The sequence below is a fragment of the Orcinus orca genome, chromosome 4, assembly GCF_937001465.1.
Source record: "Orcinus orca chromosome 4, mOrcOrc1.1, whole genome shotgun sequence".
Classification (NCBI taxonomy): Eukaryota; Metazoa; Chordata; class Mammalia; order Artiodactyla; family Delphinidae; genus Orcinus; species Orcinus orca.
This window is the reverse complement of record NC_064562.1, coordinates 89,114,511-89,130,885: the sequence shown is the minus strand read 5'-3', so window position 1 is coordinate 89,130,885 and position 16,375 is coordinate 89,114,511. Positions and strand designations below refer to the sequence as shown.

At 40.1% G+C, this 16,375-nt stretch overlaps 1 protein-coding gene across 6 annotated transcripts in view; it reads left to right on the top strand.

The window, feature by feature from the left end:
- Positions 1-16,375, top strand: part of LIMCH1 (LIM and calponin homology domains 1) — a 341,447-nt gene that overhangs the window by 163,478 nt on the left and 161,594 nt on the right. For all 6 annotated transcript variants that reach the window (XM_033425525.2, XM_033425522.2, XM_004268318.3 and 3 more), the window contains exon 3: positions 821-890. In XM_033425525.2, the coding sequence (XP_033281416.2) occupies positions 821-890 (70 nt within the window). The remainder of the gene's footprint in view (positions 1-820; positions 891-16,375) is intronic.

The following is a 16,375-nucleotide window of genomic DNA, read 5'->3' as shown; positions in this document are numbered from 1 at the left end:
TAATTCCTTTATGAATAACCTAGTTGGCAAATGCTACGATTCTACCACATCACCCTGATGCCAACCCTATTTTCGTTTTACAAGTTGCCTTCCTTATTTCTTTTCACTCTGAACTGACATTTCCTGAAGACAAACAGTTATGGTTGTTTCTCTTGCATTCCTTTGCTTGTATTACCATTTTTACATAATTTCAACCTTTACCCCAAAAACGTTTTGCTCACATATCTTTTATACCTAGGGAATTGTGGTCAGCCTTGTTTAAAATCTTCAGGATATGACTGGTTAACCTCCTGCTAAACATATTCTTTCCTTTCTTAAGTGAAGCTCACCACATTTAACAAGCCACTCTCCTCAAAGAGCAAGAGGGTCTGGAAGTAGAATTAGTCTTGGCAAATCATTTGCAAAGATAGATGTTGGTCTCTGAACTTAGTGCATCCCTGGAGAGACCCCTGCCTTAGCCAGGAGAATTGGGAACGAGCCTTGCTGTGTAGTAATACCTGGCTTCAAAACTAGACACTTCTCTCCCAGCCTCAATCCGGCTCACATTTTTGTCCTTTTCTCTGAAGCTCCTCCCAGCCTCCATCCGTTCTTTTCTCCCAACATTTCCAAATTCTAAAACTTCACCTGCCACAGACAAACTTGGTGTTGGCAAAGCTCTTCACTTGGTTGCATGAAAACTCATAGATTATTGAGATTTACTACATGCTTTAAATTCGCTGCTTTTCCTATTCAGCAGTTTAGTTGTAGCCTCGGATAAAGGTGATTTGTGTGATCCATCTTGCTTTATGTCTCACTTGACATTCTGCCTTTTTCATGACAGGTTGCTGAATGCTATAAAGCCAGGACTTGTTAAAAAGATCAATAGATTGCCTACCCCCATTGCAGGATTGGTGAGTATCCAGAATTGAGGTTTATCTTCCAATATTCCTTTGCTCTAACCTAAGGGTCATGACAGTGCCATTTATTACCGTTTTCTCCTGCAGTATATATTCCACGTGAATGAGAACGCATTGAAGCCATTAAACTGAGAGGTCACTTAAAAATGAAAGATTGCAGTTATGCCTAAATGGCATCTTAATCTTTGTATTTTTCCCATGAATGATAAGGATGACATTCATTCTGAAAGAGGTAAATTCGTTTTGGGGTGAGAGGCTGGTAATTCGGCTGACCCCAGGGGAGGAAGACGATTGTAATTACGGTTTTCTCATTTCATTTCTTCTCTGCATTCCTTTGGAATGAAGGGGAGAAGAGGTAGAGAGAAAGAAATTTCATGTTGAACGAGCAGGACTTTCATGATAAATTGCTGTTTTCAATCTTAAAAATCTACCTGCATTTAAGTACCACATTTGTAGGCCAACTTTCTAAAGACATAATGGACACAGGTGATTCTAATGTTGTCTGGAGCCTTGTTTGAGCAAATCCCTGGGTCTTCTGAACCTACCCATCTAAACCCAGTACAACTCAAATGTTCACATGTAGTCAGATGCAGGAGTTTTTTCATGCTTTGATATGTTTCATAATTCTCAGCACTAATTTTTTTTTTTTTTTTTTTTGTGGTACGTGGGCCTCTCATTGCTGTGGCCTCTCCCGTTGCGGAGCACAGGCTCTGGACACGCAGGCTCAGCAGCCATGGCTCACGGGCCTAGCCGCTCTGCGGCATGTGGGATCCTCCCGGACCGGGGCACGAACCCACGTCCCCTGCATCGGCAGGCGGACTCTCAACCACTGCGCCACCAGGGAAGCCCGAGAAAAGGGTTTTTGAAACATTAAAGTGTGAATCGTAAATAATTTTAGCAAAATTAAGTGTTTGAGACACATGCATTAACTTTATGTTGGATTCTTACAGCAGATCAAGTGTTGTTCTTTACCTATTGCCTCTACTTTGGGACAGGCAGGCAATGTGATTCAAGAAAACCAGCGGATTTCTGTTGCTTTACTCCCATGTATATCCTTGACTTTTCTTTCTTCTCTTTTCCTTTGAATTTCCTTTCCATTTTGTCCTTTCCATGATGCCTCCTTTTTCTTGCTCTTTTCCAACTAATAGTTCCTCACTTACCCACTCCTATATCACTTATATTTTCTTTACTCGTTTGTTATTGTGATTTATAATAAGCAATATATATTTGGGCTTTGTCTGTTTCTGGCAGACAGCACCTAAAACCCTTGGAATTTCCTAAGCGATAAGAACAATGGGAGCATCTTTTCTTATAATGTTTGGTCTTTTGTCATCAGTTCCTGAAATAGCTCCAGTTCTATAAAGGTGAAGGAGTATCTTGTTCTTTATAACAAACTCCTTTCAGCCCCACCTGAATGAGGCAACTTTTGGAAAGCCCCAAGGATGGGAGCTGGTTGCCAGGGGTACCAGCCTCGTGATTAGAGAGTTGGAACTTTCAGTGCCACGCCACTGACCCCTGGGGAAGGGAGAGGGGCTGGAAGTTGAATCAGTCGCCCATGGTCAGTGATTTCATCAATCATGCCTATGTAATGAAGCCTCCATAAAAAACCAAAAGGACATGGTTTGGAGAGTTTTCAGGTTGGTGAACACATGGAGATTCCAGGGGAGTGGCGCACCCAGAGAGCATGGAAGCTCTGTGCCCCTTCCCACATGCCCTGCCCTATATATCTCTTCATCTGGCTGTTCATCTGGATCCTTTATAATATTCTTTATAAAAAACTGATAAGCATAAGCAAATGTTTCTCTGTGTTCTGTGAACCACTCTAGCAAATTAATCAAATCCAAGGAGGGGATCTTGGGAACCTCTGATTTATAGCTAGTTGGTCAGAAGCACAGCTACCAATCTGGACTTGAGACTGACATCTCAAGTGGGGGCAGTCTTAATGGGACTGAGCCCTTGACCTGGGCCATCTGACACTGTCTCCAGGTAAATAGTGTCAGAATTGAGTTAATTTCTTGGTGATGTTGAAAAAAAACACACAACGGAGTTATCTTTAGACCAAAAAAATACTTATCTATGTATAGTTAATCACTCATGATTCCTGAATCTACAGGTCTGGTCAAATTCTTTTTTCCTCTCCTCCAATTACCTTCAGATCAACATTTCCAAACTCCAGTGCACTAGTTGGGGTCCCAACAAGAAACAGAACTGCCACCCTTCTGTGCCCTTCCCCCATCCTGTTAATGTTCTTCCAGAGTTTGCTCTTCAAATCTATTGTCTGCTTCCTTTCTACGCTCATGTTCTTGTCTGTTTTCATGACCTCAACTCTTTACAGGATTGACCCAAGTCATCACTTCTCACCAAGTTTTTTCTCCTGAATTCCAGGCCTCTTGTTCTGTGTATTGGACAGCCCCATCTGGATGTCGTACCAGCACCTCTAACTGAACATATTAAAATTAGACTTAAATGACCACTCCCACCCACCAATGTCAGTAAAGGCATCATAAACATGCACTTGTCCTAGTTGAGCTGTCAGAGAATATGGCAACTTTCTTCATTTGTCTACTTGTCTGCATTTCCTTGGCCACTAGGTAAGGCGTAGAGCCGGTCTTCCTCATCTCTTGCCTGGATTATTACAGTCAATTCATAGGTCCTCAGATGTTATTCACTGTCATGTATGAAGCCTTTTCTCATGACACTCCTTATGAATATGGTACTCTCTCTCTCTGCTCTTCTTGACTAAATCCTATTTATGTATCAAGACCCAATGCAAAATCACCTCCTTTGTGAAGCCTTTAGTGTTTGTGGTCCATGTGATCTTTTATTATAGAATGCAGTTAGCATCTCCTGGTTTATGCGAAAATGAGTTACTATATTAGAGACATAAAAGACAGCTGCACTGAAATATGATTTGGGGAGTAAGATTTTTGAATAACTGCTGTTAACAGTTGGAAATTCAAGGTGTGTAAATGATTTAGTATTCACATTCAAACACTGTAGCTTTAAGATCACACAAATAGTCCATGCTCACACTTACCAATGCCTATAATGGGTGCAGTGATATCAGGTGTCCTAGTGATGTACTAGGAAGTCACAACATCACCTTGATGGAGTGTCTGCCAAAATAATTAGCCTAATCCAATTCTGAGGAAACAATCAGACAAGTCCAAATTGATGGACATTCCCATAAAACATCTGGCTTGCATTCCCTAATTCTGTCAGTGTCATTAAAGACACATCCCCATCCCCTACAACTGTTGCAGATGAAAGGTGGCTAAGGAGATATGATAGCCAAATGCCATGTGTGATCCTTGATTGAGAAAGAGTAACTATAATAGACATTATTGGGATGGTTGGGGAAATTTGAGTGTGGATTGAATATTAGATAATAGTGTTTTCTCTGTGTTGAATTTCTTTTACATGATAACTATTTTGTCTAAGATAGTTGTGGTAATAGGGGAATATTCTTGATGTTAGATGTACATAAGCTACAAATAACTCAATTTCTTTTCTTTTTATGGCTGAGTAATATTCCATTGTATATATGTGCCACACCTTCTTTATCCATTCATCTGTCGACGGACACTTAGGTTGCTTCCATGTCCTGGCTAATGTACATAGTGCTGCAATGAACCTTGTGGTACATGACTCTTTTTGAATTATGGTTTTCTCAGGGTATATGCCCACTAGTGGGAGTGCTGGGTCATATGGTAGTTCTATTTTAAGTTTTTTAAGGAACCTCCATACTGTTCTCCATAGTGGCTGTATCAATTTACATTCCCACCAACAGTGCAAGAGGGTTCCCTTTTTTCCATACCATTTAATCCACAGCATTTAATGTTTGTAGACTTTTTGATGATGTCCATTCTGACTGGTGTGAGATGATATCTCATTGTAGTTTTGATTTGCATTTCTCTAATGATTAGTGATGCTGAGCATCCTTTCATGTGTTTGTTGGCAATCTGTATATCTTCTTTGAAGAAATGTCTATTTAGGTCTTCTGCCCATTTTTGGATGGGGTTTTTTGTTTTTTTGATATTGAGCGCATGAGCTGCTTGTAAATTTTGGAGATTAATCCTTTGTCAGTTGCTTCATTTGCAAATATTTTCTCCCATTCTGAGGGTTGTCTTTTCGTCTTTTTTATGTTTTCCTTTGCTGTGCAAAAGCTTTTAAGTTTCATTAGGTCCCACTTGTTTATTTTTGTTTTTATTTCCATTCCTCTAGGAGGTGGGTCAAAAAGGATCTTGCTGTGATTTATGTCGTAGAATGCTCTGCCTGTTTTCCTCTAAGAGTTTTATAGTGTCTGGCCTCACATTTAGGTCTTTAATCCATTTTGAGTTTATTTTTGTGTATGGTGTTAGGGAGGGTTCTAATTTCATTCTTTTACATGTAGCTTTCCAGTTTTCCCAGCACCATTTATTGAAGAGGCTGCCTTTTCTCCACTGTATATTTTTGCTGCCTTTGTCATAAATTAGGTGACCATATGTGCGTGGGTTTATCTCTGGGATTTCTATACTGTTCCATTGATCTATATATCTGTTTTTGTGCCAGTACCATACTGTCTTGATTACTGTAGCTTTGTAGTATAGTCTGAAGTCAGGGAGCCTGATTCCTCCAACTCCATTTTTCTTTCTCAAGTTTGCTTTGGCTGTTTGGGGTCATTTGTGTTTCCATACCAATTGTGAAATTTTCTGTTCTAGTTCTATGAAAAATGCCATTGGTAGTTTGATATGGATTGCACTGAATCTGTAGATTGCTTTGGGTAGGATAGTCATTTTCACAATGTGGATTCTTCCAATCCAAGAACATGGTATATCTCTCCATCTGTTTGTAACATCTTTAATTTCTTTCATCAGTGTCTTATAGTTTTCTGCATACAGATCTTTTGTCTCCTTAGGTAGGTTTATTCCTAGGTATTTTATTCTTTTTGCTGCAGTGATAAATGGGAGTGTTTCCTTAATTTCTCTTTCAGATTTTTCATCATTAGTGTATAGGAATGCAAGAGATTTCTGTACATTAATTTGCATCCTGCTACTTTACCAAATTCATTGATTAGCTCTAGTAGTTTTCTGGTAGCATCTTTAGGATTCTCTATGTATAGTATCATGCCATCTGCAAACAGTGACAGCTTTACTTCTTCTTTTCCAATTTGGATTCCTTTTATTTCTTTTTCTTCTCTGATTGCTGTGGCTAAAACTTCCAAAATTATGTTAATAGTAATGGTGAGAGTGGACAACCTTGTCTTGTTCCTGATCTTAGAGGAAATGGTTTCAGTTTTTCACCATTGAGGACGATGTTGGCTGTGGGTTTGTCATATATGGCCTTTATTATGTTGAGGTAAGTTCCCTCTATGCCTACTTTCTAGAGGGTTTTTATCATAAATGGTGTTGAATTTTGTCGAAAGCTTTTTCTGCATCTATTGAGATGATCATATGGTTTTTCTCCTTCAATTTATTAATATGGTTTATCACATTGATTGATTTGCGTATATTGAAGAATCTCTGCATTCCTGGGATAAACCCCACTTGATCATGCTGTATAATCCTTTTAATGTTAAGCAGTAGATTTGAAGATGTGTAGAGATGCAGCCTTTTGTGTGAGTATATTCTTCACATGACAGTTCTTCCATCCATATTTGTGACACTCAGGAAAGAACAACAGCATTCCTCAAGTGCATCTACAGACTTCTAGGTTGATTTTTACTTTGTCAGGGGGTTGACAGGTCACTGACCCTCTATTGATCAAGCAGCCCTCAGTAGCAGAGGCCATGGAGATCTAAGAAGTATGGCCAGAGGGTTTTCCATGCCTGGAACCCATGCCTGTGTTTCTTAATGGCCTGGTGTTGAGAAGAATCCATTAAGATGGCCCAGCTGCTTGACTTGAAGATAAATAGAAAAGTGTGTTTTCACATAGCAATCCCAAATTATAAACACGTGTAGATTTACAAAGGCATGAATAGGTGTATTTTAGCCCCTGAGTTGAGCTGTGGTTACAAAGAATTCAGGGGTGAAGGTGTTAAAACAAAGTAGTTGAAAATCATTTCCTGGCAAGAATGCAAAGACCCTGGATCCAGGTCTGTGTTTCTTCTGTAACGATTGCTGACATATGCAGCCGTGTGGTGACTGCCTGCAGATGCTTGCATTCTTTTTTAGGTGTTAGTGATACTGTTAGATTTTGCCAGAGAGAAAGACCTCAAATTTAGGTCTTGGCATACCAATGACTTTTAAAAATGCTGCCCTTTATTTGGCCAGTTTGACAGTATTGCATAATCAAGCCGTATCCTGAAACTCAATTTAATGGTCATTAGAGATCTTGCTAAATTCCGTTTCATCCCAGAAACATCAGACTCTGTGCAAGAGACGCAAATGTATGAAATCCTTGCTTACAGTAGGAATTTGGGGATTAAGTCTTTTCTCACCCGGATTTTAATTGTAACAGCCTGTGTGTGTGTGTGTGTGTGTGTGTGTGTGTGTGTGCACTCACGTGTGAAGTATAATTGGAAATAGATATTTGGGGATTCTGTCCTTGGGTGCTGGACCTTCCTAGGGCTGTCATGAAATATTTGGTTGATATTGCATATGAATCTATGAGGATGAAAGCAATCTGAGAAAAAAAGAATTTTACAGCAGGAAGGACATCTTAGATATACTTGTTTTACAGATGAGGACGTGTGGGTCCGTAGAGGGGAAGATCACACAAACAGTAAAAGCTGAGATGAATCCAAAGCACAGGCCACCCTTCTCCTTGGTTGTATCACTCACAGGTGTTCCCAGTTGAAAATGGAACACGTGTAAATGACAATTATTTTACCTCTTGTGAGAAAGAGGGGAAAGCAAAGACTCACTTTTTCAGTTCATCTCTTTCTTTTCTTCCTTTTGGCCAAAACCTTCAAAATATCTTTCCAAGCTCTGTGAAAGGGCTCACTTCACCTGATGCATGCTGGAAGTTTGCACTAACTGAAGTTCAGTAGGCTATAGCAGCAATGTACCTGGTAGAATAATCCTACCGTTTTAGTTACTCTAACCCACTCAAAAACTTATTCTTTAGAAAAAAAAGATGTATTTTTCCTTAACCAAAAGATAAGATTTCAAATATGCTCAGAGCTGAGCTTTCTGAAATGGATAAAAATGTAAGTTCCCATAAACTCTGTGGACTTTAGGAAGCTTTCAAAAGGTATCTGTTTTATTTTATGAAACTGATACCAGAACAGTTGATGTTTCATTGTTTGAGGGAGGTCAGAGAATGAGAAAGGATGAAAAGGCAGTGGAGATTGCCACATTATGTGAAGATTAAAAATATTGTTTTGGACAAAGCTAGACATATGAAGCTGTTGAAAACTGAGTAGTATGAGTGAAAAGCCTTTACACAAACTTCATAATTTTAGGAAGATGACAACGCAGTAAATTTGAGTCCCAGGTGTTTTGGGTGTTTACCTGCCAAGAAGTGGTTTCCTGCAGATCCTAACTGAAGATTAGCTCTTGTCTGTCTCAGCTCATCCTTATCAATGTCTTATATTTTAGGTTTATATTTTACAACTTCATGTAGACATTCTAGAGCATTTACCTTCCCTTCAACAGTTTATCATATAGGTTTCCCCAGAAAAAGCTGGCCAGGCTTCTGTTCTCTGCCTCCGTTTCTCTTCCTGGTTGCTTTAGGCCAGGAGGGAGGCAGAGCAGGCAAAGAGGGAGGCCAGAGGTGTAAGGCACCATAATGACAACCGTCGTATATTAATACCTCCCTAGGTATCAGGTGCAGTGCTTGATTATCCTTCTTAATCTTTACAATTGCCCTACGATGTAGTTATTTCTGTATTTTTACTAATCTCAGGAAACAAGTGTGCAAAGAAGTAAGTTACCAGCTTTCCAATAAATAAGAGGCAGTATGGAGATTTGCACCCTGATTTGCCCAGCTCCAGGCTCCGTGCCTTTTATACTGTGTTACACTATCTCTGTCAGGTCTTATAATAAGATCTTTGAACCTCAACACTCCCGAACATTTGTTCGGAGGCATCAACCTCTAAGGCGATCTCGTATGTTTCTAGAAGACAACCTCTCATCCTTCTCATTTAAGATCTATTAATTTCACCAAATTGAGGCAGTGGCCTATTTTAACATTTCTACTGTCACCCATATAAAAGCAATCTCCATGTGGCCACATCTCAAGCATCCCAGTCAATGAAGCACCAGTTCAACAATGGATACTAATAGGGGAACATTAGACGTCTTTACTGAAGTCTTTCCAAAAAATGTCATAGACTTATTCCATTTGTAACTTGCAGTAAAACTTCCTGAAATGCCCTCCTCTCTCTCTCCTCTCTGTCTTTCTGTCTTGACACACACACACACCCCCCTTATACTTGCCAGCTCCCCTGCAAAACTCTTTCTGTCCCAACTACCTATAATCATTCAGACTCACACTATACTAGCTCTTGTCTCTCTTGCTTCTTACCCCTTTCTCTGCTGCTACTAACCCCCAGCCTTTTCAGGTGCAAATCAATCCAGCTAGATTTAGCTCCTTTCAGTTCCCCCCCAGAATCATGATTCTGATTCTGGACAACAAAGGCTCAGGAAGAGGCAGACACAATTCTCCTTCATAGGCAGGTGGGGAGGGGGCTTCTGGAAGTGGTCTTGCTCTTCTTTGGGGGCCAAGTGGAAAATGGTGTTTGAGCGATGTTCTGTGCAAAGGAGGTACATTTCACTGAGGAAAATGAATAGACCTTGTGAAGAATCTCAGCCAAAATTAAATTTAATGACACACGTTCCTTTATCCTCATCCCTGGCACGGGGAGAGAAACCTCAGTTGTGTTTCCACACCACACACAGAAGGAATACTCAATTTGCTACTCTCGAGTTTGGTGTTAAAACCGAGCCCAAGCTGGGATGGTGGTTAGCCTTTGAGTAGGTTTAGACATAAAAGAGCACAAACTGGAGGGAAAAACGACAGCAAAGCCCATATGGTCTTTGGTACATTTGATCCTGCTTTTAGTTGAATGGTGGACTATGAACCTGCCGGGGGGGTGGTAGCGGTGACTTTGTTCAGTGCCTCCCAAGTGAGTATGGTTTGTATGCTGCCAGGTGTAACAGCTTCCACAGGTACCTTCTAAAAGTACAGATTATCTCAGGTCCTTATCAGATAACCTTCCATAGCTGCCCACTGCATATAACAGCTCAGAAAGACGTTTAAGGCCTTTCCTGAGCTAAAGGAATGTTCTAGGTGTATCTCCCACTACATATTATTACTCTTAAGAAACAGGACTACAGTTAATTTATGACCTAAACCAAAATACTTGGCACATAGTGAATACAAAAATAAAAGTATGTCAGTTGGTGAGAGCCATTCTCCACAGTGAGCTGGACCAGGGTAAAGGGGAATGTTGATGGCCACTGGAACAGGCTGGCTTTTTGTTATCTACTGAGTGCTTGGATCAGACCAATAAGTTAGTCCCCTTGTCCATCTTTTTTGAGTACTTGGCAAGACTCAATGAGAGTGTTTTTGTCCTTTCTACTCATCCTATGTTTATTATCTGTTTTCTGATTTTCTTATTTGGTGAGTGTATTAGTTATCCACTGCTGTGTAACAAATTACCCCCAAATTTAGTGGCCTAAACCACTTACTATCCCAGAGTACCTGTGGGTCAAGAATCTGGGCTTGGCTTAGTTTGGTTAGAGTTTCAGGATGTCTCACAAGGCGGCCATCAGGTGTTGGCTGGTGTCGTTTTAAGACGACTAGGGAAGGATCTGGTTCTAAGCTCACTCAGGTGTATGTCAACAAGATTTGGTTTGTTGCAGGATGCCGGCCAAAGCCATCCTCAGTTCTTTGCCACGTGGGCCTATTTACGTAGAACACCTCACAGTGTGGCAGTTTGCTTCATGAGAGTGAGCAAGCAAGAAGAACCAGGAGAGAGAGGGAGGGAGAGAGAACAAACAAGATGGACATCACAATCATGTATAACCTAATCTCAGAAGTAATGTTTCCTCACCTCTGCCATATTCTGTTAATCAAAAGCAAGTCACTAGGTCTATAGCCCACACTCAGGGGGAGGAGATTACACAAGGACCTGTGTACAGGAGGAAGGGATCACTGGAAGCTATTTAAAAGGTGCTTCCACAGTGAATGAAATGATTGTCTTAATCCGCTGAGAAAGCAGGACATGAATTTCTTATTCTCTTGAAAATGTGTCCTTTACAGTTACAGTACCTTAGCGGTAATACAATTTTCCTTGGACCCTTGCATGACATCTAAGGTCTGTTTCCCAGTTTTCTTCTGCACGTATACACTAAAAAGAGATGGTATGTTCTCTGTTGCCTTCCAAGTGAAAACCCACTATGACTCAAGACATAATTCCTGCTTTCAAGGGATCCCCTTCTAGGAGGAAAATGTACAAATAAGGTCTAATAAAGGAGGACTGTGAAATGTTAATGAAATATGCAAGGAAGAACAAGGAAGAAGTTTCTATTTGAGAGGAAGAACTTTGGAAGGCGTGAGATCTGAACATGCATTTACAATCAGTGAAGACCATCGGGGCTGGGGGAGGACAGTCTAGCCTCAGAGGATGGAATAAGAAAGGCTTTGAGCCACAGGAACCTGGGTCTTGTCTGGGAGTGGCTATTATTTGTATGTGGCTGAAGCTGGAGCCCAGAATCCCTGAAAGAAATCAATACAGTGGAAAGTGGACCAAGAATAGTAGGTAGAGACCAGAAATGCCGTCTAGAGGTGTTTGGACTCATTTTACATGCAGTAAGAGCCACTGCAAACAAAGGAATCTCGTGTTCCAGATAACTCTGGTGGCCACGTGGAAAGTAGATTATGGGAAAAGACCAGCAACAAAAGTCAATTAGCAGACAAGTAATCCAAATGAGAGATAATGTCTACTACTTAACCTTAGTAGAAGCAGTGCGAGTGGAGATGGGGACACAGGATTTATGGTTCTATGTTTTTCATAGATTATAAGATGCACCATTTTTTAAAAATATAACTAATTTTTTAAAAGCCATCAATTAAATTATGACACAATGTTAATATACCAGTAATAGAAAGATGCATCATTATTTTAGAGGTAAAAAATGTACAACTTGGAATTGATGAAATATGATAAATAATCTTAGGAAGATGACATCTCCATTTTGGATTTGAGCAACTTGGCGAATAGTGATGCCATTAATAGGAATCACGGGAGCAAGGGAGGAGAAACGGGTTCCAAGAGAAAAGATGAAGTCTCTTTTGGACGTACTGAGTTGGCTACCTTTAAGAGATATTCATGTGCAGATGTCTGGCAGACAATTGGAAAATGTTGGTTTAGAACTCATGGAAAAAGTTATAGAAAATTGGACTAGGTTAATGAATGGCTGATTTTAAAGTTAAATCCTTGTGCTTAAGTGTATATGAAGACAAATTATTTGTTTTTCTATAAATGCAAACTTGGAAGCTTTTTTCCCCTCAAATTATAAGTCTGATCTTTGGAGTGTTTGACTTTCACTGGCAGAGCCTGGGGTTGGGGGGAGAAGGGGGATGAAAGGAATTTGGGAACACAGGAGGAGTCATTAGCAATTACACTTAGGTATGAAAATCATGAGAGAGAGTGACTTAGAAAGATCTTCATATTATTGACAATTTTTTGAGATATAATATCCAACCAATCTCATACTCTCTAGCCTCTCTTATACCCCTTAGATTCTTCATTCTTAGTGCTAGGTAAGCATGTTAATTTGCTGTCATAACAAAGTATCACAGATTGGGTGCCTTAAAGGACAGAAATTTATTTTCTTACAATTCTGGAGTCTAGAAGTCTGAAATCAAGGAGTAGGCAGGGTTGTTGTCTTCTGAGGTCTCTCTCCTTGGCTTGCAGAAGGCCACCTTCTCCCTGGATCTTCACATGGTCTTCCCTCTGCATGTGTGTTTGTATCCTAATCTCCTCTTCTTATAAGGACATCAAACATATTAGATTAGGGCTTGCTCTAAATGAGCCCATTTAACATAGTCACTTCTGTAAAGACCCTACCTCCAAATATAGTCACAGTTCTGAGTTACTGGGGGTTTTGACTTCAATATATGAATTTAGGGAGCGACACAAGCCAGCCAAGGACTGAAATTCTTTTTTTTTTTTTTTTTCGGTACGCGGGCCTCTCACTGCTGTGGCCTCTCCCGCCGCGGAGCACAGGCTCCGGACCCGCAGGCTCAGCGGCCACGGCTCACGGGCCCAGCTGCCCCGTGGCACGTGGGATCCTCCCAGACCGGGGCACGAACCTGCGCCCCCTGCATCGGCAGGCAGACCCCCAACCACTGCGCCACCAGGGAAGCCCAGGACTGAATTCTTATTCGCATGTGTTGTGAATGCCTAGACGTGCTAACTGAAGTCTAGTATCCTCCTTATCCACCACAAACTATTTTTCAAGCTTGTTTCCTTAATTATTTCATGCTTCTGCAGAGGTGGAAGGTTATACATAGCAGTGCTGTAAAACAGTTTTCTTTCTGTTTTTCCCCCCTTCCTGTCCCTGAAAAAAAAAAACACACCATTCTTTAAAGAAAGAAACTACTTGTTCCCCCTTATCTTTCATTGAACAGCATTTAGCAGAAGTTTGTGACATTACATCAGTTCCTTACTTTTTTCCCCCTGAGGAACAGACCTCCAACTAGGAACTGTGAGGAAAAAATATATAATAGCAGGAAATACATATTTCAGCCTAAGTCTTCTTTTTTTCATAGTCATAGCTTACCTAAAGAAGGAATTTCTGTGCAACTAATTTTTAGCACTCCAAACCCAGGTTCATAGGGATTCTGTGGTTTGACAACAGGAAAAAGACTTCATCAAATATCTAAAAGTATTGTATGAAAGAGTGAGATCACGCTTGGTTGAAACAACTTCTCTTAAAATGTACCATCATCCGAGATTGTTTTGTAGAAAGTTTGCCTTGGCAAGCACTTCAAAAGAACTTGCCAGACACCGCTTTTGTAATTAGCTGGCTTCCTGCTAGAACCTTAGGTCTACCCTTATCTCATAATGGACGCAAAGATTAGTTTCCCTCTCTGTCATTTTCTCCACAAGATAAATTACTGTATTTCTGAGTAAATAGCTTGGTATTTAATTTATCTTTTCTAAAAGTAACTTTATTCGGTTTAAAGTTTTGACATAAATATCTTCCCTATAGGTAATAAAAGGATGACTGATAAGGTGATATGGGAATGGTATCCATCTCAGTGGTCTTCCTCCCCAAAACCCATAACCCCAGTCTAACCATGAGAAAAATATCAGACCAACCCAAATGGGGATACAGGATACCTGACCAGTACTTCTGAAAACTGTCAAGGAAAGTCTGAGAAATGAGGAAAGTCCAGAAGAAGCTTAAGAGAAATGACTGCAATATGGTATCCTGGACGGATCTTGGAACAGAAAAAGTACATTAGTGGAAAACTGATGAAACCCAAATAAAACCTGAAGTTTAGTTAGTGGTAGTATACCAGTGTTTGTTCATTAGTCGTGATAAATGGCACTAACCACTGGTTAGTAATATAAAATACAGCATACAAGTTATACTGGAACTCTCTGGACTATCTTTGCAATGTTCTGTAAATCTAAAAACTATTTTAAAATAAAAAGTTTACTTGAAAGCTAGAATGATTGACGATAAACATAAAATAGAACGTAATGCAAAGATACTATAAAATAGGCAAGGAAACACAGACGTTATTAATAAATATTAAATGTCAGCCCCCCAGTTGAAGTATTGGTATCCATAAGTGGCAGGATACCAGTGAGTCAGTGGGCATATCAGTCTAATAAACTCTTATAAATGATGAATTGGCTATAAACACTGTGTTTTATAGCATTTGAAAATTCCAAACAGTAAATCCACACACGAGGTTTCTGCTCACATATTTCATGATCCCTGTTTTTAGAATCTGCCCAAAGAAATATTTCATGTCCTTTAGGGAGGTTTAATAAAAGACAACAGGTGGGAAATGGGTTTTGCAGTAGCATGAATGGCTGTAACCATAAATACTAGTACCTCAGAATTATCCCAGCAGAGGATTGTAAGCACATTAATCACCCAACAGTGGAGAAATTCCATCCTCAGGTGTCATCTCAATTTCAGGCACAAAAATTAAATGCTTCCATTTAAATTCAAAACCCTGAATGGGTATGATGATCCTTTATTTTCATGGGGAATCATGGAGTGAGTTCATCAGTTTCCTCATCTATAAAATGGGGTTGATAAATCTTATCTCAGTATCGTGGAATTAAATGAGATAATATGTGTAAAATGCCTAATATGGTGGATGGTACATCGTCTGTTTTCAAGAAATTGTAGCTGTGCTTATTATTTATTATATTCATGATTATTCTGATGGCCTTAAAATTTCAGAACTAGAGGCTATTTAGAGATTTTTTTTAATTTTTTAAATGTTTATATTTTTATATTTTAATTTTATTGGAGTATAGTTGGAGTACAGTGTTGTGTTAGTTTCAGGTGTAGAGCAAAGTGATTCACTTATACATATACATATATTCATTCTTTTTCAGATTCTTTTCTCGTATAGGTTATCACAGAATATTGTTACAAATGAGGAAACAGAGTCTCAGAGGGCAATGACTTGCCTGGGGTCACAAGGCTACTTTCTTCCAGAGCTGGGACTTGAACTCTCCTCCCTCAGGTCCTGCTGGGTCCTGTTCCAAATGCAGGTTTACTGATGGTATTGGGTGCCAACTATGCAGCAGCAGCTGTCACAAAACTCTCCTGCAGAATCACACTGGGCGTCTCTATGTCTTGGGGATTCTGTCCCCCTTCCTCAGTGGGAGCAGAACTCCCCGCCTCCCTCCCCAATAGGTGTGGCAGTCACGCTCTCTTCCAGTTAGTTCTCTTTCACTGCATCAGCATTTCAGCTGCTGCAGCCTGCTTGGGGCAGAGCTGGGTTTGCTGTGCTGAGGACAGTTTTGGAAAAGAGGATGTAAGGGCGCTTCGGCTGCTGTGTACAGGCTGACTGTGGGAGCACCCAGGAGAGATGCCCCACCCACCTCCCAAGTGTGGGTATGCTGGAGTTTTATGTGGAATATGAGGCCGTGTAGGGGTAAGTAAAATCCATTATGAAAAAAATGCACGATGATGGGTGTCCATGAGTGAAGGAAGGAAGCTATTTAGATTTCATCCCTTGTTTTTATTTTTAAAGGTCCTTTTTATACACTATGGTATGGCTAAAATACACCAAAATTACTTTTCTATGGAGTTTACCTTGCTCCTTGATATTTTTAACCACCTGTTGCTTTTAATTAAGACTTTTTTATTCTCTAAGGAAAGCCATTGTTTTTTCTTTTGGGGTATGCCACGGAAGGCACATAGGCACATGAGTCAAAATAAAGAGGATTTTTGATAATTTTGTGAATTAGAAGCAACTCTGCTACATTTAAAGATGTATTCCTCAGCAGCACATGGTGTCCTGGGGAAAATGCGACTGCATACCTTGAGGTGCTGTTCTACCTGAGCCCC